We start from the raw sequence: 25,956 nt of genomic DNA, 5'->3' as shown, positions 1-25,956 counted from the left end.
CGGGTCCGAAGGAAACGGACGGTGAAAACCGGTGTTCCGGCATGGAATTATAGGCGAATTTCCGTGCAATATGTTTAGCAAAGTGGCAAGGTGGACACGCGGTAACCGCGAACATGCACGCGCCTTAAACCGTTTAAACTGTCCGATATTATGCAAGCCGTGTTCCAGTTTTAAAGCCCCGCTTCGGTATTCCAACTCACTTTCACTCATTCACTCGCCAGCTCTTTTATCATGCCCTCTCTCGCTCGCACTCTTTTCTCGCCCCGTCTCCTTCCAGCCTTCTCTCGCTCTCTCTCTCTCTCTCTCTCTCTCTCTCCTTTTCCTCCTCTATCGCTCTCCCTGTCTCCGTCCTGTTCTCTCGTTGCCATTCGTATGACTTTCACTTCTCTTAGCTTCGTAAGTCGTTCTTTCCGCGCCCCGCGTCTTTCGCTGCAAACTTCCACTTGGAACGCCTTAGAAAACCGCAGTCCCATGATTTATGGAGTACCCCGGCGACGTTTGTTGCTTCGGAACCATGGACGCGGATCGTTGCAACGGCCGATACTGAAAATCGCTTCCCGTTGCAACCCGCGGTTCCCGCGAACTTTGTCCGCCGCCTCGAGGAACGCTGCTTTTTAGCGCGCGCGATTATCTCGGAAAATCCGGCTCTCGTTAAATCTGCATTAATGAGCGCGCGATTTAGACGGCGCGCGAGATTTACGATCGCGACGGTGAGAAATGGGTGGAAAGGCGAATTCGCGAGGAGTTCGGTAACGGGGAAACGTTTTCCCGGTTTCCGTGCACCGAAGGCCTCCGCCTCGGTTCGCACGGACCAACCGGTTGCGCGATCCAGCGATCCCGGGATCGGGTATGATTGTCAGTGTGCACGTCGCAAGTACCGTGCACCTTTCCAAGATGCAAGTAGGTTGTCGCTACGATATTTACCCCGTGCACGGTCCCAGGGGTCCGCGTGCGTCAGCGACACCTGGTCGCGAACGTTGTTCTTTCCGTAAATCGCGAAACGATCCCCGTCTTTCATTAGGCAGTTAGCCAGCTTTGTTTTCAGCGCGTAAAAATTCTAATTAGCCTTCGTAACAGGCCGTAATTACGTAATTTATGAGCTGTCGAGTCCGGGAACGGTGGTAAACTCGCGCCGTACATGGCCGTGGATCGTTAGGGCGACGAATTTGCGGTAATATCGGTACCGAGAAGCGATCTGCCGCTTAAATTTCGACCATTATCGCCCCGGCCGCGAAACCTAGACGTATTCCGCGAAACCTCCGAGATTGCGCGTTTTACGACACGCGTTTAGAGTCACTTAGCTCGCTGTTCCTATTGGTTTTGCGCCGACGATGATTTTATCGTTTCCAAATTGTGTTTGAACGACCTGGAAGGCTGTGGTTACGCGAATTGCCAGCTGCCGGCGTTAATTGCGGGCAAATGCGTATAATCTGCTCGGGATTCAACTGCGCTCGCTTGTTCCGAGCCGACCGACTTACCCCGTTCTTGCTCCCGTTACGAACGAATCGTCGTTTCCGATACGATTCGATGCGATTCGTTCCGCGATACGCTTCCAAATCAAAGGACTTTGAACGCGAACGACCGGAAACGATGCGTGTTCGACAGACATAGCGGCACGAGCGAATTGCCTCGGCTGCAGATTAGAAATCGAACGGTTGTCGGCGTGAAACGTGCCTTAAAAACCGTGGATAGGCGCTAAAATAATTACCGCGCAACCTATTCGCAGCTATGCGTCGACGAAGGCGTTCCTCGTAGATGGCTCTATCGCGAGCGATAATGAGACCGCGTTGTCTGCCAGGTAATACAGTTCTCACATTTCTGCAACATTCAATAAGGCCGAATGGTGTAACCTTACATCCACGACCCCCCGGCTCCCGTTGCCACCCACCCCTGGCTGATCCCATGTGAAAATTCAGCCAGTGTCTCTCTCGCGAAGAGAGCCCGCCGAAAACCGCAGTCCTTGCGAAACCCAGCTCGGCCGTTCGACGAGTTTTGTAATTTTTCATCGCGATCAGCCTCGCACGACCGCCACTCCTCCGTCTATTCTCCGTTATCGAGATTTCAACGTCGGGAATGCCTGATCGGGCACGCGCCCTTCCCCGATCGGCCGCGAAAACGCCTCGATTCGCGGAATAGCTCGCGAGTTGCGATTTCTCGGGAAACTCACGCCAAGCTTCGATCCTCGTTCGCAACAATGAGTACCAAGATGGTGACAGACGCGATAGAATGCACGCGTAAGTGGATGAGGAAAAATTGGAACGCGCGCCGAAGGTGGGTCCGCGGTTCGTTTGACATTTAATACTCCGCGGCCAAAGTGCGCTAACATTCACGGGACCTGTATTATTCGCCTTTCTAGAACGTTTGAAACACCTCTCGTCATCGGCCATGACGCTCGGTCGCATTACGCTTTACGCGAACGTCGAGCAAATGTCAGAACTCGGTACGAGATCCGCCAAGGATTAAAGAGGATTGCTCGCGAAATCGATTAGGCGATGCGAGATCGCGACTCGAATCGCGAACCTGCGTGACTACCGACGACCGCGAAGTCGCGCAGAGAAATGTTAGATTCGAGGGATCATAGATCCAAGAAAGAGAGTCGCGAGAGCTTCCAAGATGGAACAAGGGGACGGGATTTTGGAGGTCGGCTGGTCGACGAGGACGTCGACCTCGCTACAGTGGCAAGGACGCTGTTGGTCTGGCGGAAGGTCGATTGGGAGAATGGTGGAGGGAATAGGAAGCAAAACAGTGCTATACAATTTTCTTTCAAAATGGTTCTGACGAGTCAAGAGGACATAACTTTTGAATCTAACAACGTTTCTACTCCTGTGGACCACGGTTCTAGGACATGCAGCCTACCGAAGTGTCTAGGTACATTTTCTTGGCAACTCAATTTCCGGAATCAGTCGAAAAGGAATACTGATCCGCAGGCTCGAACTAACCATCCTCTCTTACCTTCTACCTACATTCTCGGACTCGAGAGAGTCCATGAAAATGGCAAAGTCTATGCAATACTCTGTCTGCGACGACAGAGATCTGTTCTGTGTAAAAATAGGAGCAATATTTGGGCAAAACGGGTATCAAAGCAGTTTCCAATTCCGGTCGAAATTCTGGTTTTCATCGGTCCTCGAGATCCGTATTGGCACGAAGATTGGCCTAGTCCCGCTCTGCCGACAGCTGGTTTTCCTCGATTTCGATTTTTCCCGGCGACCTTGGTCTCGGTTAGTCGATACTTTCAATGACAGCGGGAAGAGCGCCAGGCCTCGTCTCTTTACTCAACGACGCTGACGAGGACGCGTGTCGCCGCGACGCTCGGTACCTATCTCCGACGACTAATTCGTTGCCGATTGACTAGGACGATGATCGGATGACAGCGTGGATTAATAGAATTCGCGTGGCCTTTCGCGTTGCGAAAGCCGCGTGTGATTCATGTGCAGCGATTTAGCGAGGTCGGTTTATTAACAAGGTACGAAAGTAAAAGCCACTTGGGCGGGGAGGATTGCATCTGTTTTCTTGTACGTTTGCCAAGGGCTGACACGTTGATCGCGCTTCGTGGCGCACCAGTTTCCACGATTCCGTATAATTTCAATTAGCCGAGCACTCGCGATGTGCCCACGCGCGTTGCGAGCGGCGTCCATTGCGCGCCGCGTTAGGTCGCCTAATAGAAAGTACCCTCGCGGTTATAAACCAGGCCACTCGTTTTTGCGCTCCCGGGCGCAAAGAAAATCACCAACGTACGTCGAACCCTTGCCGCATGACTTCGTATTATACTTGCAAAATTGAAAGTGTTTACAGGGAACGCCTCGGAATTGGAAGGCGAAGGTTGCGGAAACGATGCTCGCTTTTTCTCCATTTTCTTTTCGTTAACGCCATACCCACGCGTCGTTAGGCAGAAAAGTTTCGTGTCGAAAACGACCTTCGTCCGTTTCTTTGCCTCCTTGAGTAATTAAGTACCCGAATGTGTAACACTCGCACCATCGCGAGATCGATATCGCAAAACACGTCGTTTCCCCGAATTATAGCACTCGTAATCAATCTTAACGCTAAGCCTACAACGTTGAAAATGTTTAGAAAGGAAATAGAACACGAGGAGATATTGAAAAATCTTAGAGAACAGTGATCAAAGCGATAAGACTGAATGGGAAATTTTTCACGAAAAATTGAAGAATCTCGAAGCTGAGTTACGCGAAAAGGTCACACGATTCTGCGCCTGGTGAAAGAATAAATGTCAACCTTACGAAAGAATTGGATTTCCGACCCGATCCTCGATCAACCGGTCTTGATCTAATTAGACGCATTCCCGGGGATCGATCGTGTCTATGCGTTATTACGCGAGCCTTAGCGGTTCCGACATAACCCGCGTCTCCAATTACGGTTGCTTAATTCAGCCGGTAACGAATGACCCCCTTAGTCCTTTACATCGACGCGGAAAAATTCATTACCGGTTTCGCGCTATCCCAAGATGCGCGAAGCCTAATGACAATTATGCAATCGTTCTGTTATTCCTTTTCTCATGGGAAGGCGAAGCAGCACGCCGACGGTTGGACTTTCCGTGGTTTCACCGCGCCTTGTTGCTGATTCCGAGGCAAAAACGTTGACCCAGAAATGCTCTCGATGCACGTGGTTTCCATCGCTTTCGGGGCAACAATTGGGAAAAAGTTGGAAAATAAATAACGACTTTCGACGGTTCCGGTCGGCTTCGTTCGCCAGTTTTTCTGGCCCATCGTGACCATTTTCGAATCTCGCGGCGGCACAGCCGGACCGGGGACCGAGGATCGATCGATCTCTGGATGGAAAAGGATTCGTGGAACTCGCGGGTCGCAGCGTTATCGTGGATGCAGACACGTATTCTCACGTCGAAAGTACAAGGCGGAATGGCGCAAGTCACGTTTGCAACAAATCAATTCGTCGTTCCAGCAGTGGCGCGGTCCCACGATGAAATTGTGCCAGAAAGCTTTAGTGGGATAATCGAATCCGCCGGCAGGCGAAACAATGGTGGAACGTAGGAACCATTTTCAACGATAGCATGCTATTTAGCCGGTAACAAAGTGGCACCGCAACCGCCGCGGCACGCAACGCGTCTCTCTGTTCGCCTGTGTCCCCCCTGACGAAACAACGCCATTACGAAAATTTGGCGCCAGATTTTCAGCGCTGTTTACTCCTCTCGTAAGCGTCGATCCGAATTTACAAAACATTCGCGTGCGGTTGCTCGAGTTTCTCGCACGCGCAAGGTCGGCCAAAAATCCGGTTACACTCCGCGTTATGCAATCCATCGCTTGGTGTACCGCTCACGTTCCAGTATCCCAAGCTATCGATCGGGATACCGAACTCGGGTCTACCTGGCTCGAATTGGTTTATAGGCTATATCAGCGGGAGAATTCATGAATTTTCTCTTCCGGTCTCAGGTTGCCAACGAAACCCCATCCCGAGAAGCGCCAGGGCGAGCAGAAACGAAGCTGCGTTGGAATTCGAGTGTCCCGAGGAGTTCGGGTATTACCCTCATCCGCGTGACTGTACTCAGTACTACGTGTGCGTGTTCGGTGGTGCGTTACTCGAGTCCTGCACGGGTGGATTAATGTACAGGTGAGTATAATCCTCGCAGGTTCTCCGATGTCTGCCATTCGCCGATTTTAATCCGCGAAATGCCCGCAGAGGAGCGTTCCACAGCGTTGGTCTCTCCGTCCAACCATAAACGCAGGATCGGTCTTTGTCGCTGGCACCGCCGCCGCGCGTTTCCGCGAATAAGCGGATAATTGATCGGAAAGGCACGATAACGCGTGCGAATGGGCGGGTAAATCTAGGAGCAGGAACGTGGAAACGATGCCCAGCCGGTGGACTAATATGGGCAGAAATTAGCAGCGCGCTGGATTGAAACGCGGACGAATAATGCGAGGCGTTGGATCGAAAGCGAAACGCGGTATTGTCGACCAGATATAGACAGGCCTAATGGACGTACTCTCCTGTATTCCCAGGGCCCGTGTATTGCGAGATTCCGCGGAGATTTCTATTTCTTGTCCGCCTCCAGGCCCGAATAGAGCTCTTGCCGAACCTCGGATGCCCGCCGACAGGTTACAAGGCTCCTGGGATTAGGCGTTTTCGATAACACCGAATGGACATCGCTGTCCCGTTCCAATGGGAATTTAAAACGCTCGAAAACTGCCGCGTAGGTGTACGTTTCGCGGAATTTCTTGTAACGTACGTGTCATATGGAATAATAGAATTCCGTTTGCGCGATGGTTCGTGTAACGGTTTGGAATCGGCGATCGAAGAAACACGTCGCGAGTGGAAATGCTGCGTAATAGTGGGCGAGTAGTATAAACGTTGACGAGTTGCCGTAAGTGTTACAGGAAGCCCGGGTAAACGACCTCTCTTCCACGGGCTGATCTTAACGCGCGAATTTTCCATCCGGCCATCAACTCTGAACGTCAGAATCGAAATTTCGACCATGAACGTAAATCCAGACCACGTCTACCGAGGAATAATAAAGTTCACCGTGGATCTCTCGCGGTATACGAGCGTCGCGCGCAAACGGAATCTCTGAGTCTAGGACGGGGGCGTCAGAGGACGCGATTACGATCCTGCTTCGCTTTCGATCTGGATTTACGAGGTAAAAGGGGGTCGTAGCCGTACGCATAATCCTGGAAAAAATCAGCCTGCCACACCTCTCTCCGTACGACAGCGCGTACAAACGAGTTCGCTATAAAACCGGCCTGCATGGCCTAACGTACACGCGGTTATAGCGTGTCCAATTAAGGGTGCTGGCGAACTTACTCGAAACGCGATTCCGAATTCGGTCGGTCTTTGAAAATCTTCCGTGCACTCTGCCGATCCACGTAACGAGATCAGCAAAGCCTTTTCCAACCCCGAGTTCTCCGCGCGGGGTACATTTAGAGGGGATGTTCCGCGCATCCCTCAGAGCGAGATTACCCTGTTCGTGGTAGCGATTAACGAAGGGTAACGATTATTATCGAGACTCCCGTTGCTTTCTTTTCCACAGTCACGAGTTACAGACATGCGATTGGCCACGTAACGTAGGCTGTCCCGGAGGCGGATCTCCCAGTAAGGAAACCGAAGAAGATCCGCTGTTGGAAAGGTGAGTTATCAACGCGATTACGTGTCACTGGTAACTATTACACACGTGGGTTACCGTACAGTCTGACTATTTCGCTTATTTCAAGTAACGACGCTTTTTCCTCCGAGGGAAAAAGCGATCCAATTTACTCCTGTTCGCACGATCGATTAGCCAAGAGCAAACGGTTCCCAGCATGATCGGTTCGAACGGCCTTCGGCGAGCTACGTCCACCCTCCATCCGTATCGCCGGACGTCCGCCGATTGCGTAACGAGGAATCGATCGTGTTCTTCACCCGCGATCGCTGTTGCTGTTATAGCTGGCGAGAAGGAACGAGACAGACACGTATCGGCGAAACGATCCGGTGGTATTTTTGCACTGCTCGAAACTATCGCGGAGGCACGAGTTTGATCAACGCGACCTGGCTGCACGCGAGAAAACAGCGGCAGTGACGTCGAGAGTGGAACAATAAACTAGACGTTGATCGACCGCGATTAACTCCGTTACGATTTCCTCCGTCTTCCTGTTTAGCGTTAAAATTCACGACGGAGCACAGCTCGCCAAGCCGATTGCCACACGTCGGTCTTTTCTTCTCTTCCTCTCGCTTTCCTCGTGCCTCCTCCGTCACCTCGGCGTGCTTTGCTTCGTTACGGTCCTGCGGATCCTGATCCAAAGAATCGCCGAAGCGGTCCGGTTACGCGTTAATTCTGCCGTTCACCAACGACGTGCAGACTCGTTGCCGAAAGGATTAAGCGGAAACCTGGCGGATTCGTTGTATAATCGAGCGCTAGCCTACAATGAACCCGGGCCTCCCACTCTCTCCGCTGTTTCTCGCGGAGAGCACTACTCGCCTCGGAACCGGGTACGACTTCCCTTGTGTAAGGAGAAGTTAGGCAACGAGCGGTCGCCGGTCGCTCATTAACGTATTGTGCTCGAGGTAATCGGGGAAAGAGGCGATTTCCCAACCGGTACGCCGGTTCTTTTCGTCTCCAACCGTCTGACCGGCGTCCTTGCCATTCCCGGCAACGCGCGTTTTCGTTCGAAACTGGTTCGATCGGCTCGCTCGATCGGTAACGTTAATCGATCGTTCCGACCCGCGAGTCGATTCGCTCGAACTGGCTCGATCGCCGCGGAGGCAAACTTTTACCTAGTCCTTTTACCTCGATGAACTTTCGTTCGACTTCGTCCCAGCCCGCCGTTCCACGCGAGACTTTGCGAAATGCCGGAGATCGACAAAATCCCGTGAAACGGCCGCAACCTCGCGGTAACGACGATTAATCCTGTCGCAATCGTTTCCTCGAAATCCCGCAGATCGGCGAAGATCGAGAGCCTTCAGGAGCAGCAACAGCAGCAACGATCGCAACAGCAGATCCGGGAACAGCAGCAACAACAGAGACGCGAACAGCAGCAGCACCAGCAACAGCAACAGCAATTGCAACCGCGACCTGTTCAGAGGCAACAGATTTCTGCTACCACCACCCCACCGCCTGTACCCCAGATCACCGAGAAGCAGATTCGTCAGAGGCAACAGGCCAGGAACTATCACGAGGACGAGTACGAGCCAGCGTCCGAGATCGAGAGCGACAGGCAGCAGCGAGTCTACAGAGGACAACCTTCCACGATTGGTCAAGTTCAACGAGACAGGGATGGTCTGAGGAGAAACGTGATTTCCGTGAGTTCCCCTCGTGCCCCGTTCATCTCGAATTTCTCGCCAGGCCCGAGCGGAATGTCCGATTCCCTCGCAATCGTCTTGGTCCCGTTGCTTCGAAAACAACACCGTCGACTATCCATCGGTTTGCCATTTGTCCGTAACGTTTGACAAGATAACTATAGATCAATTAGAGATAAACGCAGGCCAATTGCCCGGTCGCTGCGAGCGCCCGAGCCGGTTGGCCAAACGGGAAAGTCTACGTAGCGTGAAAACGGGGACGCAGTAGACTCGAGTTTGTACGAATTTCTCCGTTAATTTCGGGTCCTGGGTCTACCTGCGCGTTGCGTAGAAAATAGCCTTGGTCGCGTGAATTCCACGCGTGAATTCCTCGCGCGAGTGTTGCCACAGAGGTGCCAAGTCGATTAGCGTCCGAGAGGGAATGACAAATCCGAGCAGGACCGAGGCACGGGCGCGACGTGAATTAATTTCTCAATTAACGTCCCGCAGGAAAGAGAGAAGGAGAGCCTGGTGAGCACGCGTGCCCAACCGGAAGCCCATTACAGGTACGTAAAATCGGCTTTGAAATCGGCCCGGCCAGCCCTGCCGCGGCGCGCGCCACGACCTTTTTACTCGATTTCTCTTTCGCCGTGGGCTCCTTTAATTCTCCCGGTGGCTGCTTCGCCTTTACGTAACGTCGATCCGTGACGTTTTTTCCGAGCTTCGAACACCGATTATCTCACGAAATAACTCTGGCTGCCGGCGTCCATTTAAGATAACTCTCACCGTTGATAAGTGTCCCCTTAAATGGGGACTCGAGCGTGTGGTTAACCGTGTGTGTTGCGCGTGACACAGGACGCAGGTACCATCCTCGGAGTCGCCGAGGGTCGCCAAGATCCTGGCCTCCACCGTCGCCCCTGTCATCTCCAAGTCGTACTACAACGACCCGGACCAGAGTTATCCGTATTACACCATCTACGACGAGGACGTGTCGATTTACAAAGACGACGGTAAGGTAACCGTTTACGTAAATTCACAGCAAATTGCAGTTTTTCTCGAAATCTCGCCGATTTACCGAGCCGGTTCACCCGGCCGGGATACCAGCGATCTTTCACGCTCGCGATTACGGCGTGTAATCGTTAACGTTTCCCTGGCTAGATTACAACCAATACACCGTGAATCAATCGGTACCCGTTCAGCCGAGTGTCAAGATCAGCGAGGTGAGCGCGAAGCAGTACCAAAAGCCAAAAAAGGTCGCGGTGAACGAAGCGGACAAGTACAACCTGAACCAGGACGTCACGGTGCAGGACTACGATATCTACGAGAACCAGGTAAGATGGAAAGTGTTTTGCTGCGCGTTTAGAAAGGAACCCGACGTAAATCGCGAATCACAACTTTGTCGTTTTTCTGTTTCCCCGCCGTGCGCCGGGTGTCCAGGCTCAGCTCAACAAGAACAAGTTCCGCATTACCGAAGGCCAGTCGTTCAGGTGAGAAACCTCTTATTAATCGAAACGGATCCATTGGGAGTTACGCGGACGATCGTCCACGTTTGTCGAACCTTCGCGCTCTCTCCTCGAGCGTGAAGCGACGAGGAAATTGCCGTTGTAATCGCTCGAGCTCCTAGCCTTGGGCTTTCATCGCTGTCTCCTCGCTATTCTTGTAAATTACGTCTCTCGGAGACGTGCAAGACCATATCGGCGTATCCTTGCAGCATCGTCGAAGATCCACCGTTGATCGATATCCCGCGAGATCCAGCGAAATCCGTGTTCGCGTAAACGAGCCGACTTATCGATCGGATCTCGGCCTTAAAAATAGTCGCGATGCAGGGAAACGCGCGAGCTGGTCTAGATGACCGGTCGCGTTGATGCGTTTATTCGAAGCGGCATTCGTCTTCTGGATTCCACGTACAACTCTCTCGCAATTTAAACTAAATTTAGATTCCAATGACGAGGAGCGCGTAAAGCGACAAAATCGCAAGCGTAAAAATCGGATAAACGATCCGTCTCGGAAGCGGCTGACACGGTGAAGGGCCGTAGAAAGCGCTGACGGGGCGACGCTGATGAGAATCGTGGAAATTATTAATTAGACGTCGCGTGTGCGCAGACCGAACGTGCTCAGCCACCCAGTCGTCCACGTGACGACTCCAAATGCCATCGTGGACACGTTCATCCCGTTGACGACGACCACGCAGCCTCCGACCACCACCAACAGGCCCTACACGGTCAATGCACCCAGGTACAGTATTCGCGTACTCGTTACCGATCGTCCAGTTTTTTCCCGAATTATGCAACGAAAGCGTGGACTCGCGGGAATCGCAGCGCCACTTGGATCGATATTATTCCAACGAATCGATCGTGACGAATGCGACATTATTTCACGCTTTCTTCGACCGCGTCGGGAAACACGATTTCCCCGCCCCTGCATACGCGCACGAGTAGAAATCCAGCAGTGTTTACTCGGTGGGGACTCGGGCCACGATCGAGGATCGTTAAACGGTGTTACACGGCGCGAATTTCAGGCGCGGAAAAGATAAAACGCGGGCACAGCTCGAGTGCGACGCGTGAGTACGCTCGTACGCGTTCGCTTTTATTATGTACTCGCGCGCAACAGCTCGTGAAAGTGGTGGTAGATGGATCGTAACCGAAGGCGAGATCGAAGAGTTTCTCGCGGGTCTGAGTCCAATCAGCTTAATGCTGCCCCTATCGCGATCGCTACGTGGCATATATAGCGCACTCGAGTTCCGTGTAACGTTAGATCACGGCGAGTGTCGATTGGCATCTTTGATCTTCGTTCTATTCATACCGATTCCTTCGATTTCCGCGCGCACCGCGAAGCAACGGCCTTGCAGCGTCTCCATCGACCAAGACCCGATTTCGCCGGTCTCTGTATTCCGCTAAACGAAGCACTCGCTTTCTCTCCCGGTAGTCGAACATTTTCCTTTTGTGCGTCGCCGGAAACGGCACCGATTTTTCCATCTGCATTTTTCTCTCCTCCCCCGCCCCTCTCTGCCGACTCCACGCGTTTTACCTCGATTTCTACCACGCCTCCGTTATCTTCGATCCTATTCTCTGCTTTTCTTTCAGCCGAGGTCGTCCGCAGCAGATCCATCGTGGCACGGCACCACCGTAAGTCCACATTCCAGCAACGATTTTTCGTCCTTCCGTCTGTTCGGAGAAACTAGCGTCGTCGAGCGGAACGAGGTATCGGACGATCGATACGCTCGCGATTAAGATCGTGCACGGCAACGCTTGGACGTCGTCGATGCAGGAAACCGTACGAATCTTGTTCGAAAAGTGTCGTTAGAAAGTCGAGTCGCGGCCACGTACTGATCTACGTAGGATCTGGGGAGTAAGTCGGGACACGGTCGCGCAGTTTTCCGATTAATCGGTGAAATTATCGAGTTTGACCGTGCAACGCTATCATCGCGGGAGATGGGGACTGGAACGCGAAGAAAGAGCCATCCTGGAAGCAGAAGCGGACATCCGATCCGGTGGCTCGGGAACCTCGAGATCCACCGTGGCTGTCGCCTCTCGTCGAGGTGAACGAACGTGGCTGCGTCGAATTAATGCGGCTAGAAAGTTAATTGCGGAGTAAGCTACATAGCTGTCGGTATTAACGTTACTAAACGATTGTCCGCCACTGGCGAGTATCGCCGATCGCGACGGAAAGTGACGCGAGAACGACGACACGGAAAGAACGGGTACGAGTTCGTATGCAAATCGAATGATACGTCGCGACGGCTGTCGTCGAGGAAAGGTGAAATCGAGTTGCGCGACAGGAAACAATAGCTAGTTTCTGCGAACGCCGGAACGCAGGTTTCTTCGCGATCGATTCCGTGAAATCGGTAATTCGGGCTTACAGGCGATCGCGACCAACCTTGAAGCCGTCCACCGAGATCGTGTCGAAAGCGCAGGAGTTCGTCGACATCTACAGGTACCCTCCGACCAGGCCGGCGCCGATTTACCCGACTCCTCAGGTCGACAAACCGGCGGCCAAGTGTCGCAAGGACGTCTGCTTACTTCCCGATTGCTGCTGCGGCGGTGCAGACATTCCAGGTAAGCGTGCCGCACGCGAGTTATTTCCCGATCGAAGATCGGCAGCGAGGGAAGGGAAACGACCGGTGCGGTTCGCGAGGGGTACGAAGCTGTACGAGGCTGCGTACACGCGGAAAAGTCGAATCGATGTCGTTGAAAACGATACAACGTGGGCAGCCAGTGACGCAAGCGTCCGCGCGCCTCGAATGTTAAGTTTAGCCGATCGGTTTAGCAGCCACCGTGACTTTCTCCGATTCTAACGTTACGCATAACCGTTGGAACGGGCCGCTCGAAAGTGAAACAGATCCGCCTTGCCGCTCGCGATTTCGCACGTGCGCGCTCTCGAAGGCTGCTCGAAATCGAAAGCTCCCGCGTGACGCGAATCGCCAACCACCCGCCCAGGTTTCCAGAATAACCGTTAACGACGACGACTCGGTACGCGTCGCGACGACGGAACCACGCGCCTGTGAGTATCCGATCAAAGCATCCGGGATGAAGGAAGCGCGTCGCGAGTGTACGCGTCGCGACGACGGAACCACGCGCCTGTGAGTATCCGATCAAAGCATCCGGGATGAAGGGATCACGATCGTGATATTTCCCCGCGGGCGAGAGGTACGTAAGCTATCGAAACAGCCTAGCCGGCTGTGCTCCTGCGTCTGGTAGAAAGGATCGCGCAATCGCGAGTCTCGCATAAATCATCCGGAAGAATCTGCCTACGTCCCGTTTTCCATCGAGCAACGGATCGATCGCGCTTCTTTCTTCGAGATTCCGATTTTCCGATAAACGTCGTGTCACGATACGGGATAGTCCTCGAGTCTCTCCCGAGGTCTACGGATCCGAGTAGCGTAACGTCCTCGACGCCCACGCGTGTGGACCGGATATATGTGTGATGTCGTGTATCCAGGTGGAATCCCGGTCGAACAGACGCCGCAGATCGTTCTTCTGACGTTCGACGACGCCGTGAACGATCTGAACAAACCGTTGTACACCGATCTATTCGAAAATGGCCGTAAGAATCCGAACGGTTGTCCGATCTCGGCCACGTTCTATGTCTCTCACGAGTGGACCGATTACAGCCAGGTGCAAAATCTTTACGCGAACGGCCACGAAATGGCATCGCACACGGTCTCGTAAGTTGAACGGGAGGCTAAACTATATCCGCAGCTTGCGTTACGCTCTGTCCGCAGACCGGACGAGGTCACGAATGTCGCGCTTCCACGCTAAATCGCTGATCGCGCGGTACATGGTTCATCGAACGTCATCGCCTGCGCCTCTCTTCGACTAACGTTCTCCCTCTTCGACAGCGATTATCCTCGTTGTCACCTGTGCGTCTGCGCTGTGTGGTTCCCGTTGTCCGAGGTGGCCCTCGGAGAACGCTCGTGGAACGCTTCGCTCCGCGGCGATCCTCTAATTTCGCGCGCCGCGAACTGGGGCAATTTCTACTCGAGACGACCTCTCGCGGAAAAGGAAACTGGCATCCTGAATGCGCGGAAGAAACGAGCGGCTAATCTGAAAGTAAGATTCGGTATTCTATCCCGACGCGTTGCTCCGGGCCTGAGAAGCGATAGGAAAGAAAGGAGTCGATGGTATCGTAGCGCGATGTCCCTCGACGCGTTCCATCGACGGGCATCCGAGCGTTCCTCCGTGTTTCCGCAAGCAATCGCTCCGCTCGCAGACCGCCATCGTCTACTCGGCCAAGGCAATTAGAGGATCGTCCGGGATCGCGATAAAACGTGAATTGCAAGGCACGGTTGGTGAAACGGGTGCGATCGGAGATGAACGGTGACACGGGTCGCGAAGCAGTTTCACCAGCTGTGCACCGCACCTGTGCAGTGTATACTAATGACGCATACTAACCGCAACTTTTCTTTCTTTTCTCTCTTCGTTTTCTTCTCTCTTTCTCTCTCTCTCTCTCTCTCTCTCTTGCTCTCTTTCTCTGTCTGTTCGCATCACTCGATCATCCCTCGCATTCCCATCACGCAACACTCGTCGACGTACATTCACACGCCACACGATCGTCTGCCGAACGAAATTACGGAAATACGGACAATCGGTACACACGTTCTCACACGACGAACACGTCCCTTTGATCCACTTGCCCGTCCCTCGCCCCTCCGATCCGGAACAACGATTCCCGAAATAGGTGACTACCTTCCGGAGGAGATACCGCAAATCGTTCTCCTGACGTTCGACGATTCCGTGAACGACCTGAACAAGGGTCTCTACGCCGACCTGTTCGAGAAAGGACGAAAAAATCCAAACGGCTGTCCCATCTCGGCCACGTTCTACGTCTCCCACGAGTGGACCGACTACAGCCAGGTCCAAAATCTCTATGCCTCCGGTCATGAGATTGCCTCCCACACGGTTTCGTAAGTACAGAAAGACAGAAAATCACCCGGGAAGCTCGATCAACCAACATTCCCGAGTATCCTTTCGCTGATTCTATTACTCTTTCGAATATCTTTGGTTCGTACGATCGACCGGTACCAACTCGGATGAGATGAGTCGAGAGATAACGACGCGATACTGGAAGGATACTCGGTCTACCGAATCTACGAAGCACCGTGTCGATAACGTTGCTCGTTATTAGATCGTTGATCATTAATCACGCGTTCATTACCATTGAGCAATCGCGACGCTTCAACGATTCTGCCAATTGTCGGTCATCGCAATCGTTCACGCTCTGCCTATAGCCGATCAATTAGCGACTAATGCCAGCTTGATTAGCAGTCGAGCTAGGCAGCAGCTGCTTAGTCGGATAAAAGTCGCCGCTTTCGCACTTCGCTGCGGGTCAGAATGCAGGAACAGATCGAGAACCGGTCCCGAACACGCTGTAAACAGCGTGCGCGTCGATCGAAGACGCTTGTTCATTCCTCTCGATGCACGGTGGCATTTTATCCCGCGATTACCCGCTCGATCGAATTCCCTGGATTGTGACCCAGCGATCGCGTGTACCCTTCTTCGGTATCGAGTGATCAACGGGTCGTTGAATCCACGGAACAGGCACAGTTTCGGCGAGCAGTTCTCTCAGCGAAAGTGGGCGCGAGAAGTAGCCGGGCAGCGTGAAATTCTCTCGGCCTATGGAGGCGTGAAGCTGGAGGATGTCAGGGGAATGAGGGCGCCGTTCCTATCGGTAATTCTTTTCATTGGCAAAACGCGAGGAGTAGAGAGAATGGTCGGCGAACCCTAGAGATGTTTAATTCTGACGAAACAGGTCGGCGGGAACAACATGTTCAAAATGTTATGGGACACGAACTTCACGTACGACTCGTCGATGCCGATCTACGAGAACCGACCCCCCAGCTGGCCGTACACCTTGGACTACAAGCTCTTCCACGACTGCATGATTCCACCGTGCCCCACCAGATCTTATCCAGGCCTGTGGGAAGTTCCTATGGTGATGTGGCAGGACCTGAACGGAGGTAGATGCTCGATGGGCGACGCGTGCAGCAACCCGCCGACTGCTGACGGTGTTTACAAGATGCTTATCAAGAACTTCGAGAGACACTATACGACCAACAGGTTGGTCTCCGCGCGAGATTACGCGGTCGACGACGTCGAGTCGCTCTAAGAAGAAATTACCTTGCAGAGCGCCGTTCGGGTTGTTCTATCACGCCGCCTGGTTCACGCAGCCGCACCACAAGGAGGGCTTCATTTCGTTCCTAGACACCATAGTCGCGATGGACGACGTGTGGATCGTGACGAACTGGCAGGCGATTCAATGGGTCAGAAATCCTACGCCACTGCCGCTCTTACACACCTTCGAATCCTTCGGGTGTAACTATCCGGTACGTAGACACTCTTGCTTCCGTTGCTTCTGACAGGTGCTCGCACTCCGAGACTCTGGCAAACGGAGAGCAGCTTGATCTCGCTTGTCCCCTAATTGTGCACGTAACGCAGGACCGGCCGAAGAAGTGCAACAACCCGAAGGTTTGCAATCTTTGGCACAAGAGCGGAGTGAGGTACATGAAGACTTGCCAGACGTGTCCGGACATCTATCCGTGGACGGGTAAGACCGGGATACGAAGCAGTCGCATCGACAACGACGTCGATGCGCACGAATGAACGAAAAGGGGATCGGTGTTCCGTGCGATCGAGGTCCACCCAGCCGAAGAGGAGTAGCAGCGCCAACGGAGGAGACGAGACGTTTTTACTGCGATTCGATTAAAATCCCGTCCTCATTTCTCCACTAGCCACATCCCACGGAACGTATCCAGGTCGAGTACGCCAACGAAATCGACTCGAAAGCACTCCGCCACCTTTTCCCTTCTTCTTCATTGGAAACGAGTCGCGAAGAAACCAGCATCACGCGATGGCTCTTCGACGACATGTTCGGACAAATGTATCGGTCGATTTATCCATACAAAGGCATTCGAATGCACGATGGCTGAACGTTTCGAGGCTCTGCATCCTTATCAGCGAACGAAAAGAAATTTCAGGTATGCCCTGCAACGAGTCTGTCGTATATTATATTAATATACGCCGGAAGCTCGTGGTAGAAACTCTCGCGTTTCACGCAAACGATTCGAGGTTACTTTGCTAAAAACGTATTTAATCGACTTTAGCTTGGCGGGTCATAATACCGGATACCGGTGTTCTCTTGCACGATTGTTGTCGAGGTTTTTCATTAGGCAATCAACGTATCGGATGTATTCGTAATTCGCACGATCCATTAGATTCTTGCGAGAATCGAGAACGAGCATCGTTTCGTCTTGTCCTTCCCTCTACTCTCGCTCCCTTTTCTCTCCCCCTGTTCGTCCTCTTCCACTCTTCGCCAGTCATTCTTCTCGTTTTAACTCGAAGCTTGTATCCTTGGCGTACTCGGCCAAATCCGATAGACGAATTAACTAATTGTAAAGTATATTATCGTGGATGTGCAAACGCAAACAAAAGCCGGAATCGTCTGTCGCGAGAGGTTTCCTGAAATCGAACTGGAGGTTCAGCACGCGCGGAGGTCGCCTTGCAGACGAGAGAAACAAACCGTGAGAACGAGTGTTCATCTTGAACCGATTATCGCGCACACGAGGGGATCGTCGTGTATACCTTTTAGAACCTGAAACTGTAATACGCCTTTAATCAATAAATATTTCGCTACAATTCCTACCTCTGTTCCCGATCTCGCGTCGTCCTCGCTTACCGGGATAAGTCGACTGTTAGAACGTAGACATCGGAAACGGAAGAGGGAACAGAATAGTGGACCAAACGCTCAAACTGAACGACTCGATCTCCTGCCATCGAACTCCATCCGCGACACCCACGTGTTCCACCCAGTACTGCGCCATGTTGTTGTAGCTAGCCTCTTCCCAGGTCTGCGATAATCGACCCGTGTATACCAGAAAATACCAGAAAAGAGACCCCACAAAGGGGACTACTTACCCTTTTGTTCTGCTCGATCCAAGCCTGTAGCATACAGTTCTCTTGCGAGACGGCGAATTTGTTCGACTTTAAAATATTACTGGCAGATGCTGACTTCCGGCCACGCAGGAGTTCGATGTAAGCTTGGAAGAGGTACAGAAATGGCTTGATAAACGGCTGCTTGGCTGCCATGCCGTGAAGAAGCTTGATGACCGATTTCGACTTCTCTATTCGATCGAACAGATCGTGCGATTTCCGGATTGTAATTCGACGCTGGATTAACAACAAATAGCACTCGAGACCCTGTAATGCAATAGGAGAGTCGTTATTTCGCACAGGATGTTTATACGTACAATCGATTCTGCCTACCTTGATGTAGTTGCATATTTGCTCGAAGCTATCGCACGTAGTGTTCCTCAGATACTCGTCGATGTCTTTCACGAATGCGTCGGTCACTTTAACGTTCCTGTAAATTTCGTACTATGGCGTAGAATTCGCATCGAGTGCCTCGAGTACTCACATTCTCAGTTGCCAGATGACTAGGCAAGTGGTCAGCCGCAACCGGCTCTCCGGATCGCGTAGAACGCAAGTTTTGGACCTGAAAGCTGATGATCGTCGTAGAAAACTCTGATGCGAAGCCCGAGCAAGAAATTTTTACCGATAACGTTGGTGTAGAAGTCGTGACACGTCTCGTAACTCTCCAAGATCATGGCAGCGTCCAGCTGAAGTTCCATGCAGAGGGCGTAATACCAAGTGATGGAAGAATAATCTATATCCTCTTTGGAGAGGTAGTACAATTCGCACAGCAAGTCGACTGCTGCGTTTATCTGCTTCGTCCAGACCTAAAATTGTATTGAATGCAGCAACCTTGCACGAAGATGCTGAGAGACTTTACCATAATTTCTATCAGGGACGGTAGAACCACCAGCTTCGTGTTGTTCAAGTGAACGTAATTGCACATCTTGCAGATATTTATCCCAACGTCGATACCTTCTTTCAGCTTCCCCCTCAGTACCCTATCGTCGACGAACAAGTTGCAAAATTTATTTTCCCTTGTCAGAAAAATTCAAATGTTTGGGATTAAATCGATTACCTGCTCTCGTATATCGTTTGATAAATCTGCACCAGCACGATGATCTCTTCGGGTAGCTTCCAGTTAATTTTCTGCTTGATAGTTGCCAATATCGTCCTCTCTATGAACTCTCGAAAATGATACGTATGCTCTGCAAGATGACCAGTTTAGCCATCTTCGTTTCGTTCTGCAACTAAAATTTCGTCGACGAATGTTAAATCGGGCAACGAGCGTTTGCCGAAATCGTTTCGAACCATGGAGACCATAGACAGTCGTTGCAAGGAGATAGCCAGCTCTGTCTTCTCTGCAGCTTTCTCCTGAGATTTCGCACCCTTGGTGTACTGGGGAACGCCTCGTAATTTGTACAGTATCTCCTCGAGCAGAATATTGTAGCAAATCGCTTGGGACCCTTGTGGCAGCTCGCTTCTCAACACCACAGCTTCGGTATAAAACTTCTTCGCTTGGGAATAATTCCCATACGCGATATAAGCGTCACCTGAGCGAATTCCAGGAATAATTGCAGCTGCGAGCTGGCTCGCAAAATCGCGTAGAAATAAAATCTTCTACCCATCAGAATTAGACTCCTCCCTTTGTCGAAAGTCGAATCCGAGATGTCAATGTTCAGCTGTTCCTTGCTCTTGTTGCTGTAGGGATCGGACGCAGACACGAGGAATTTGGTCGCGTAGAGAGGCTGTCCAGTTTGGATCAAACCTGCGGCATACTCCATCGTGAACTTCGCGTACTTCTCAGCGTCCTCTGAAACGCGAATCCTCGTAATATCCGTGAAAGACAGCCATTGTTCCAAAAGACAGGGGACGTTACTGATTTGTACAATGTGATAGTGCAGCATCCAAAACAGGAAACTGACCACCTCCATGCACCTGCAATTGCGATAGTCCACGTAACTGAGTTCCCTTAAACGAGTCTCCCATGACTCGTCGATTAATATGTCCAAAATGGTGGCAGATCGTTTGACTCTTTTCGTAGTATCACTCACAGAGTCATCCCTGGTCGCTTCTCTGACACCGTTTGAAGACTCTACGGAATAAACGTAAAACGAGGTACAGATCTGCAAATGGAAGAACACAAGGTAACGTAGTTTTCGTCTTTACCATCGCTGTTACTGTCTACGTGGACAGGCAGGATGGAAATCCTGCGAATATTCATAGTGTCCCGTCTCTTATCGAACTCGTTGCTGTCGACGAAGATGCTTCGTCTAAAATCGAATCTGTCATGGCGACTGTGGAACGTGGTTCTTCTCCTCGTATTCTTCGTATTATTCGCCAACTGTTCCTCGCTCTTGAAAGCACGATAAACGTGACAAGAAATTAATCCAGATATGCAATGCAACCTCTATAAACTCTCAAGACGCTTACATTTTCCACGGTTTCTTCTTCCGAGGTAATTAACAGGAATTCGCCACTGCCACAGGTGGAGCACTTTCGAGCGTCCTTCTCGAAGATGCCTATAGCCTTCGTGTGATAATCCCTCTTCTCGTGTGGCGAGAGTATTTCGTAGAAGAGCTTACGGTAAGAGTATATCGTGAACTGCAGCACTTTGCAGTAAGCGTAAGGAGGCAAGGTCTTCTTGGGAAATAGGCCTGCAAAAAGATTTTAGGTCACTATCGCTGTCTAGGACGATCGAGTATATTCGGAGAGTGAACCAACGGATCGGTTGACAGTCGCAAGTGACCAAATGATGCATGTTGCTGAAGGTCTTTCGCTTCTTCAGCACGTACATCACTGAATCATCCGAGTGGTAGTATTTCCTCTGAATCATAGCGCATTCCAAAATCCGAAATCTTATCATCTCTGCCACTGCTGCAGTGTAGACAAGAGAGGTACATTGAATTTCAGGGAAATTTCGCTTGGATAAATCATACTTTCCTCTCGACGTGTAGATCGGCGTGGCATTCACCATCGCGCTGTCCATCATGCTACGGAAGAAGATGCTGCCCAAGCTAGCTGCACACTTGATGAAATCTTGTTCGTAAGAGTTCATCCTGTTGTAGATATCTATCCTTAGACCTAAAGTTTATGGTGGTTAAAAATAATCTGCGTCAAATGCGAAGAATGGAAAGTGAGATTAACGAAAAGAAGTTTGAGTTACCTATAACGTCGCGATTAGGATCGACGAAAGCTTTCTGCTTAGCAGAGGGTATGCAAACGTTCAATGCGCTCATTTGGGACCAATGCAACGGCGGTGCCAGCTCCTCGGGTGTCAAATACGCGGGAATCTTTGACAGCAGGTACTGATCCGGGAAAACGAGATCGTAATGAACCGCTTCCATCGGCGATATCGTGACAACCTCCATGGCGTCAACTTGTAACGCTGACATGAGGAACGCTTCGCACCAGCCGATCGCATTTTTACTGCGTTGTTGAAGGATCCTAGAAGAATCGAGTAATTAACTTAAAATTCATCCGACACTGACAGGAAGAGATTAACGGGTTTTTACTTCTCGAGAGCGTTAGGGATCGCGATAACGTTGAGAAATTGGCAGGCAAAAGCTGCCAAGTATTTAGACTCCAAACCGTTCAGCGTCCTGTTCATCAGCCTCTTATCTTGGCAGATGCCAGCTTCGACTTGGGTCAAATTGTCCCAGGAAACTGGCTCCATCATTGTCATCACTAGGACCACGTGGTTGTTATTCAGAGCCGAAGACAGAAACTGCCAGGAAAGCAGATCCATGTATTGCGCGTCGTCCAGCAGGATGCACACGCGGCCGATCACCTGAATCGTGATTAAAGTATAAGAAAATAATTTACTCTACCACTTTAGTGAAACAACTACGCTGTGTAACCTCGTTTAATATCTCCTCGAAGATCTCGATGGTCTTTTTGTGACGCTGCCAATCGCTATCCTCGCAATACTCCTCCGAAACCGGAAACTGTACCCTCATGATAGTGTTCAGGTAGCAGAAATTCTCAGGCTGCAGCACTTCGGACAGCGTGTATAGCAAAACCCTTTCGCGATCCTCGATGGACGTGCAATCCTCGGCATCGAAGAGCTAGACATGGAAGACAAGGTACATTTCACCATATACTGGATCGTTTCGAGTTGCCTTTCGGATTCTCGTCGATTTACTTGAAGAAACATGTGGTACAGTACGGAATAAGACTTTTCCATGTGGGACGAGTGCAAAGAAAGCTGAACGAGCTTTATCTGCCTGTTTCGAACGATCGTGACGTAAGCGTCGAGAAGCCTGGACTTGCCGGACCGTTCGCTACCCTAAGCAAGATCAAGAATGATTTCAGTGAATTAACTCTATTCGTGTTTGTAGATGTTTGAAACCTCGATAAGAAGGCCGGAATAGATCCGTCCTGACACCCCGATGTCGTCCAATATATCCTTGAAGTACTCCACTTCGCTGTAGCAGCCGAGTATGGGATAGGAGTATTCCAAGTTCGATGGTGCTTCGATTATCCTGGAACGAGAATTAGCATATTATATCACTCGTGATGCATAGTCAACCAGTAAAAGTATTACGAGTACGTGTCCGTGAATTCGTAGATGTGACATTTCCCGAATCTCCTCAGTATCTTCAAGCCTCGCGAACGGAATTTTTCCTTAGGCAAAGAACTGTTGTAAAGCGTGTCGTAGTCGCAGGATATCTACGGCAAACATCTCTGAAGATTCCCCAAAGACAAACACGGGAATCGAAAAGTCACAGGACAAACCTTGTCAAATGAAATCATCATCAAGGAAATCGCCTTGTCGATCGGCGTGCCGAAGATCATGTACTGCCTCCTGACTAGGTGACCGACCACTCCGCAGAATGCCAGACCTGTGAAACGAAATTCGAAATTAAAGACCTGACATTTAAAATTCGATGTATCGAAAGTTACCAGTCGCGACACCGATGAGAACGGTTTTAACACCAGCAACGACTTTCGTTTTCCTCATTATGGATGACGCGGTGAGCAGTCCGTTCTTTGCAAAATTCTCGTCACCTGCCTCGCTGTCGTAGCCTCTAGCTCCGAATACGATGTAAAACGAGATATCCTTCTCGTACAGATTCACCAAGCACGGGCACCCAAGGTACTTTTCCATGACACTGCGACGAGGACATAACTGCGTATGCTAATATGCCACGTCTCGAGGAACATACTTCTGGACAATTTTGAACAGCTCGTCTATCAGAGAAATCAGCTCGTACACGGTGCACTCAGTTGCAACTACGCTCACGCAAACCACCGTGATGTGTCTCACTTCCGTCAGATACCTCATCGGTTCCTCGCTCTGGACCTGGAAACGGAGCACGGGAAATTTTAGTCTCGCCAATTTTCCAATTCGCGAACTCACCTGCTGCATGACGGGCTTCAACATGTAACTCTTCAGGTTCTCGCCGATGCGTCTTCGCAGTGCGTCGACTACCGAGACCCTAGCTGTGAAAGGAACCGTCATAGTTGTATGACTAGTCTATATGTAAATCGGACACGCTTACTCTGGAAGTGAACGACGTTGATCTCAGCATCTATGGATATGTCGGACGATATGGACATTTCGGACGGCGTGTAAGCGACCGCGTGTTGGCTGTTTGACGGAGTCTCCGCGATCGAGATGGTGCTCCTTCTCACAGGTTCGGACGGTGGACCAAGCACTTTGATGATCTGCCACGCGATCGAGGTACATTTCTCAACTATTCGCAGCTAGAATCACACGCACCTTGACGTTGTTCGAGTCTTTGATCACGTATTCGTACTGGCTGGGAGCACAGTGATCCCAGGCGCTAGAGGACAACACGAGATCGCCGGGTAAACAGATTCGCCTGGCATACTTGAGCTCCTCGATCGGTTTGCCCGCAATTACGAAGTGTCGCGCCCTGTCGTCGCCGATCACGGAAAACGTCACTCTTCCCGCGGACAGCACCACGTTCACTGTCAACAGGGGAACGCCCGTCAACAGAAGATCGCCCGATCACGTGGCAACTCGATTACAAACGTTATCGTTTACCTTTAGAGGCGGACTGGTCGTTCTGCAGACTGGCAACGGCTATCTGGATCCGTTGCGCGCATAGAATCACGTGGTGCACCATTTTCGACACGAACTCGTCCCTGTTTATCTTCCACATGACCAGCAAGTTGTCGTCTACGCGCAAGGAACAACCTTAAATACCACGAATACTCGTTCCCGCGAAGTCTACGCGAGTTGACACGCGTACGAGAGAACTTCAACAGGTCCCCGTGAGACGTGTACACTTCCTCTATGATAACTTCCATGTAGTCGTTCAGCGCAGACAGCAGAGCGAAGCTACCGCCATTCTCAGCGCTGTTGTACCTTCTATACAGGTTGAAGAACTGCGTCGTGCTGATCAACCCCATCACCGAGAGGAACTTGCGGAAGTTCTTCTTGAACAGGTCGCTCTCGTATATCAACTCGTCGGGCACGAAGGTCGCCATCGTTTGAGTGCATTTATCGTTTCGATGAGTATTCAGAACCTAATTAATCGTCTCTCGCAGCATTATTTGAAGAAATATGAAAATATAGAGGAAACGGGAAACACTAACCTCGCGCAAAGTGAGTATATCTTCCCTTTGGTATATCGGCCCGATCACGTCCGGCATCCACGCGATTTTCTCGTCGATCGAGAACGGCATTATGCTGGACAACGCGTCTAATTAAATTAGGATTAATCTGATTCGATTATCGGAATATCCTTGATTCGCTCGGATTTGCTCGATTGCTTGATGCTCAGAATTTCGACGACTCGATCGTTACCTGTTTCGATGCGTCAATCGAAGGAAGCTTCAGACTTGCGCGTCAAGAATACTCGTAATGGAAGACTTTCGCAAGCCTGCGCTATAATCACGGGTGGACAGAGAAGATGGCGGGAGAGAAAGGAACGAACACAGCTGTTAGATAAATAACTTATGTATTTTGCGATTACATATTATAAGAGGAATGTCGAAACATTATTGTTACTTAAACTATGTTAACTAGTAGGAACCAGGTTTCTTGGTCGATTCGCATCATGGTTTGAAAGCAAACGTAAGAACAAAATGGCTGCACGCTCTTGCTACGCATTATACCCGCTATCTCCGAGGAGGAACAAAAATGTGGAATGAAATTCAGCCGAGAACAAAAATGCAAGTATCGTTAATGAAAGAAAACGGAATCGGTGAAAGGTGCAACGAATTATTTTATTCTTTCCTAACAAATACACCCCCGTCTCAAATTGTCTCCGATGGAAACGTGGACACGTTCCCCTGCACCTGCAACCATCATCGCAAAGAAAGATTCGCTCTCGTTCCACGGGGAAAAAATAAAAGAGCGAAAAATGGTGGTCCTTACGTATCACACCTGTCCGTGTACATCTTAGTAGAATAGAATCTCTCGTATTACAAAATATACGCATTTCTTATATACTCTTTATATAAATCGACTCGCATTTTGGAGTTTACTCGCGACGTTCTCGTTCGTTGGCCAAAAAAGTGTTTTCCTTCGACCGATCAAGTTCGATGAATTTTTATTTCTACATTTTTCGTGGTTTTTGTTTCCTTTTTTTCCTTTTTCCTTTACGGATTCCTCGTCGGTGAAAGAACGTAAGAACTCAAAATGTTGAACCGAATAAGATTCGCGGTTAACGTTAAAGAAGAACTTTGTTAAGAAACGTAACGTCGTCTTCGTTAAGAATAAAAAAAAGAAACGAGGAAAATTGTGGTTAAAACGAAAAAGAAAAATCGTAAGTTTGGTAAGAAAGGAAAGTTGCAGCCTGCTTTAACGCTAACCTCCTCTCGTCAGTGTCTTCGTTAACGTCGAAGAAAAAAAAAAAAAAAA

The 25,956-nt window shown here is 50.7% G+C and overlaps 2 protein-coding genes across 3 annotated transcripts in view; one reads left to right on the top strand and one right to left on the bottom strand.

Annotated features, from left to right (window-relative positions):
* Positions 1 to 17,854, top strand: part of Cda5 (Chitin deacetylase-like 5) — a 43,938-nt gene extending 26,084 nt beyond the window's left edge. The window contains exons 3-17 of one of the 2 annotated variants that reach the window (XM_017911990.1): positions 5,403 to 5,580; positions 6,995 to 7,090; positions 8,379 to 8,739; positions 9,226 to 9,281; positions 9,571 to 9,725; positions 9,874 to 10,046; positions 10,153 to 10,202; positions 10,819 to 10,950; positions 11,799 to 11,840; positions 12,577 to 12,770; positions 14,893 to 15,118; positions 15,753 to 15,882; positions 15,964 to 16,271; positions 16,339 to 16,537; positions 16,650 to 17,854. In XM_017911990.1, coding sequence (XP_017767479.1) covers positions 5,403 to 5,580; positions 6,995 to 7,090; positions 8,379 to 8,739; positions 9,226 to 9,281; positions 9,571 to 9,725; positions 9,874 to 10,046; positions 10,153 to 10,202; positions 10,819 to 10,950; positions 11,799 to 11,840; positions 12,577 to 12,770; positions 14,893 to 15,118; positions 15,753 to 15,882; positions 15,964 to 16,271; positions 16,339 to 16,537; positions 16,650 to 16,814 — 2,465 coding nt within the window. In that variant the 3' untranslated portion in view covers positions 16,815 to 17,854. Of the gene's footprint in view, positions 1 to 5,402; positions 5,581 to 6,994; positions 7,091 to 8,378; positions 8,740 to 9,225; positions 9,282 to 9,570; positions 9,726 to 9,873; positions 10,047 to 10,152; positions 10,203 to 10,818; positions 10,951 to 11,798; positions 11,841 to 12,576; positions 12,771 to 13,653; positions 13,880 to 14,892; positions 15,119 to 15,752; positions 15,883 to 15,963; positions 16,272 to 16,338; positions 16,538 to 16,649 lie in introns of both variants that reach the window. The other variant, XM_017911991.1, reaches the window with a different exon arrangement.
* Positions 17,855 to 17,875: 21 nt separating this feature from the next.
* Positions 17,876 to 24,578, bottom strand: LOC108555939 (adenylate cyclase type 10). The gene is made up of 28 exons (XM_017911831.1): positions 24,341 to 24,578; positions 24,133 to 24,267; positions 23,845 to 24,056; positions 23,624 to 23,789; positions 23,482 to 23,564; positions 23,288 to 23,424; positions 23,025 to 23,233; positions 22,857 to 22,963; positions 22,666 to 22,790; positions 22,471 to 22,603; positions 22,264 to 22,407; positions 21,980 to 22,186; positions 21,635 to 21,909; positions 21,286 to 21,566; positions 20,844 to 21,203; positions 20,553 to 20,776; positions 20,289 to 20,475; positions 19,999 to 20,214; positions 19,744 to 19,932; positions 19,431 to 19,672; positions 19,306 to 19,369; positions 19,198 to 19,243; positions 19,000 to 19,120; positions 18,763 to 18,946; positions 18,625 to 18,709; positions 18,474 to 18,570; positions 18,126 to 18,407; positions 17,876 to 18,058 (listed from the first exon to the last, which is right to left on the bottom strand). The coding sequence occupies exons 1-28, from the start codon at positions 24,576 to 24,578 to the stop codon at positions 17,903 to 17,905; spliced, it is 4,905 nt and encodes a 1,634-aa protein (XP_017767320.1). The 3' UTR covers positions 17,876 to 17,902.
* Between the last annotated feature and the right edge of the window lie 1,378 nt (positions 24,579 to 25,956).

The sequence above is a fragment of the Eufriesea mexicana genome, unplaced genomic scaffold (genome assembly GCF_001483705.2).
Source record: "Eufriesea mexicana isolate 0111107269 unplaced genomic scaffold, ASM148370v2 scaffold294, whole genome shotgun sequence".
Lineage (NCBI taxonomy): Eukaryota > Metazoa > Arthropoda > Insecta > Hymenoptera > Apidae > Eufriesea > Eufriesea mexicana.
The sequence above is the reverse complement of the archived record's forward strand: the minus strand, read 5'-3'. Positions and strand labels throughout refer to the sequence as shown.

What these genes read in the sequence shown, in the direction of transcription:
- LOC108555939 (XM_017911831.1), bottom strand. Translation starts at nt 24,578, where the DNA reads ATGGCGACCTTCGTGCCCGACGAGTTGATATACGAGAGCGACCTGTTC. An exon ending in AAGACTCGAACAACGTCAAG is followed by an intron (nt 23,790 to 23,844) that starts GTGCGTGTGATT and finishes ATCGCGTGGCAG; the next exon opens with ATCATCAAAGTGCTTGGTCC. An exon ending in TTGCGACTGTCAACCGATCC is followed by an intron (nt 20,777 to 20,843) that starts GTTGGTTCACTC and finishes ATCTTTTTGCAG; the next exon opens with GCCTATTTCCCAAGAAGACC.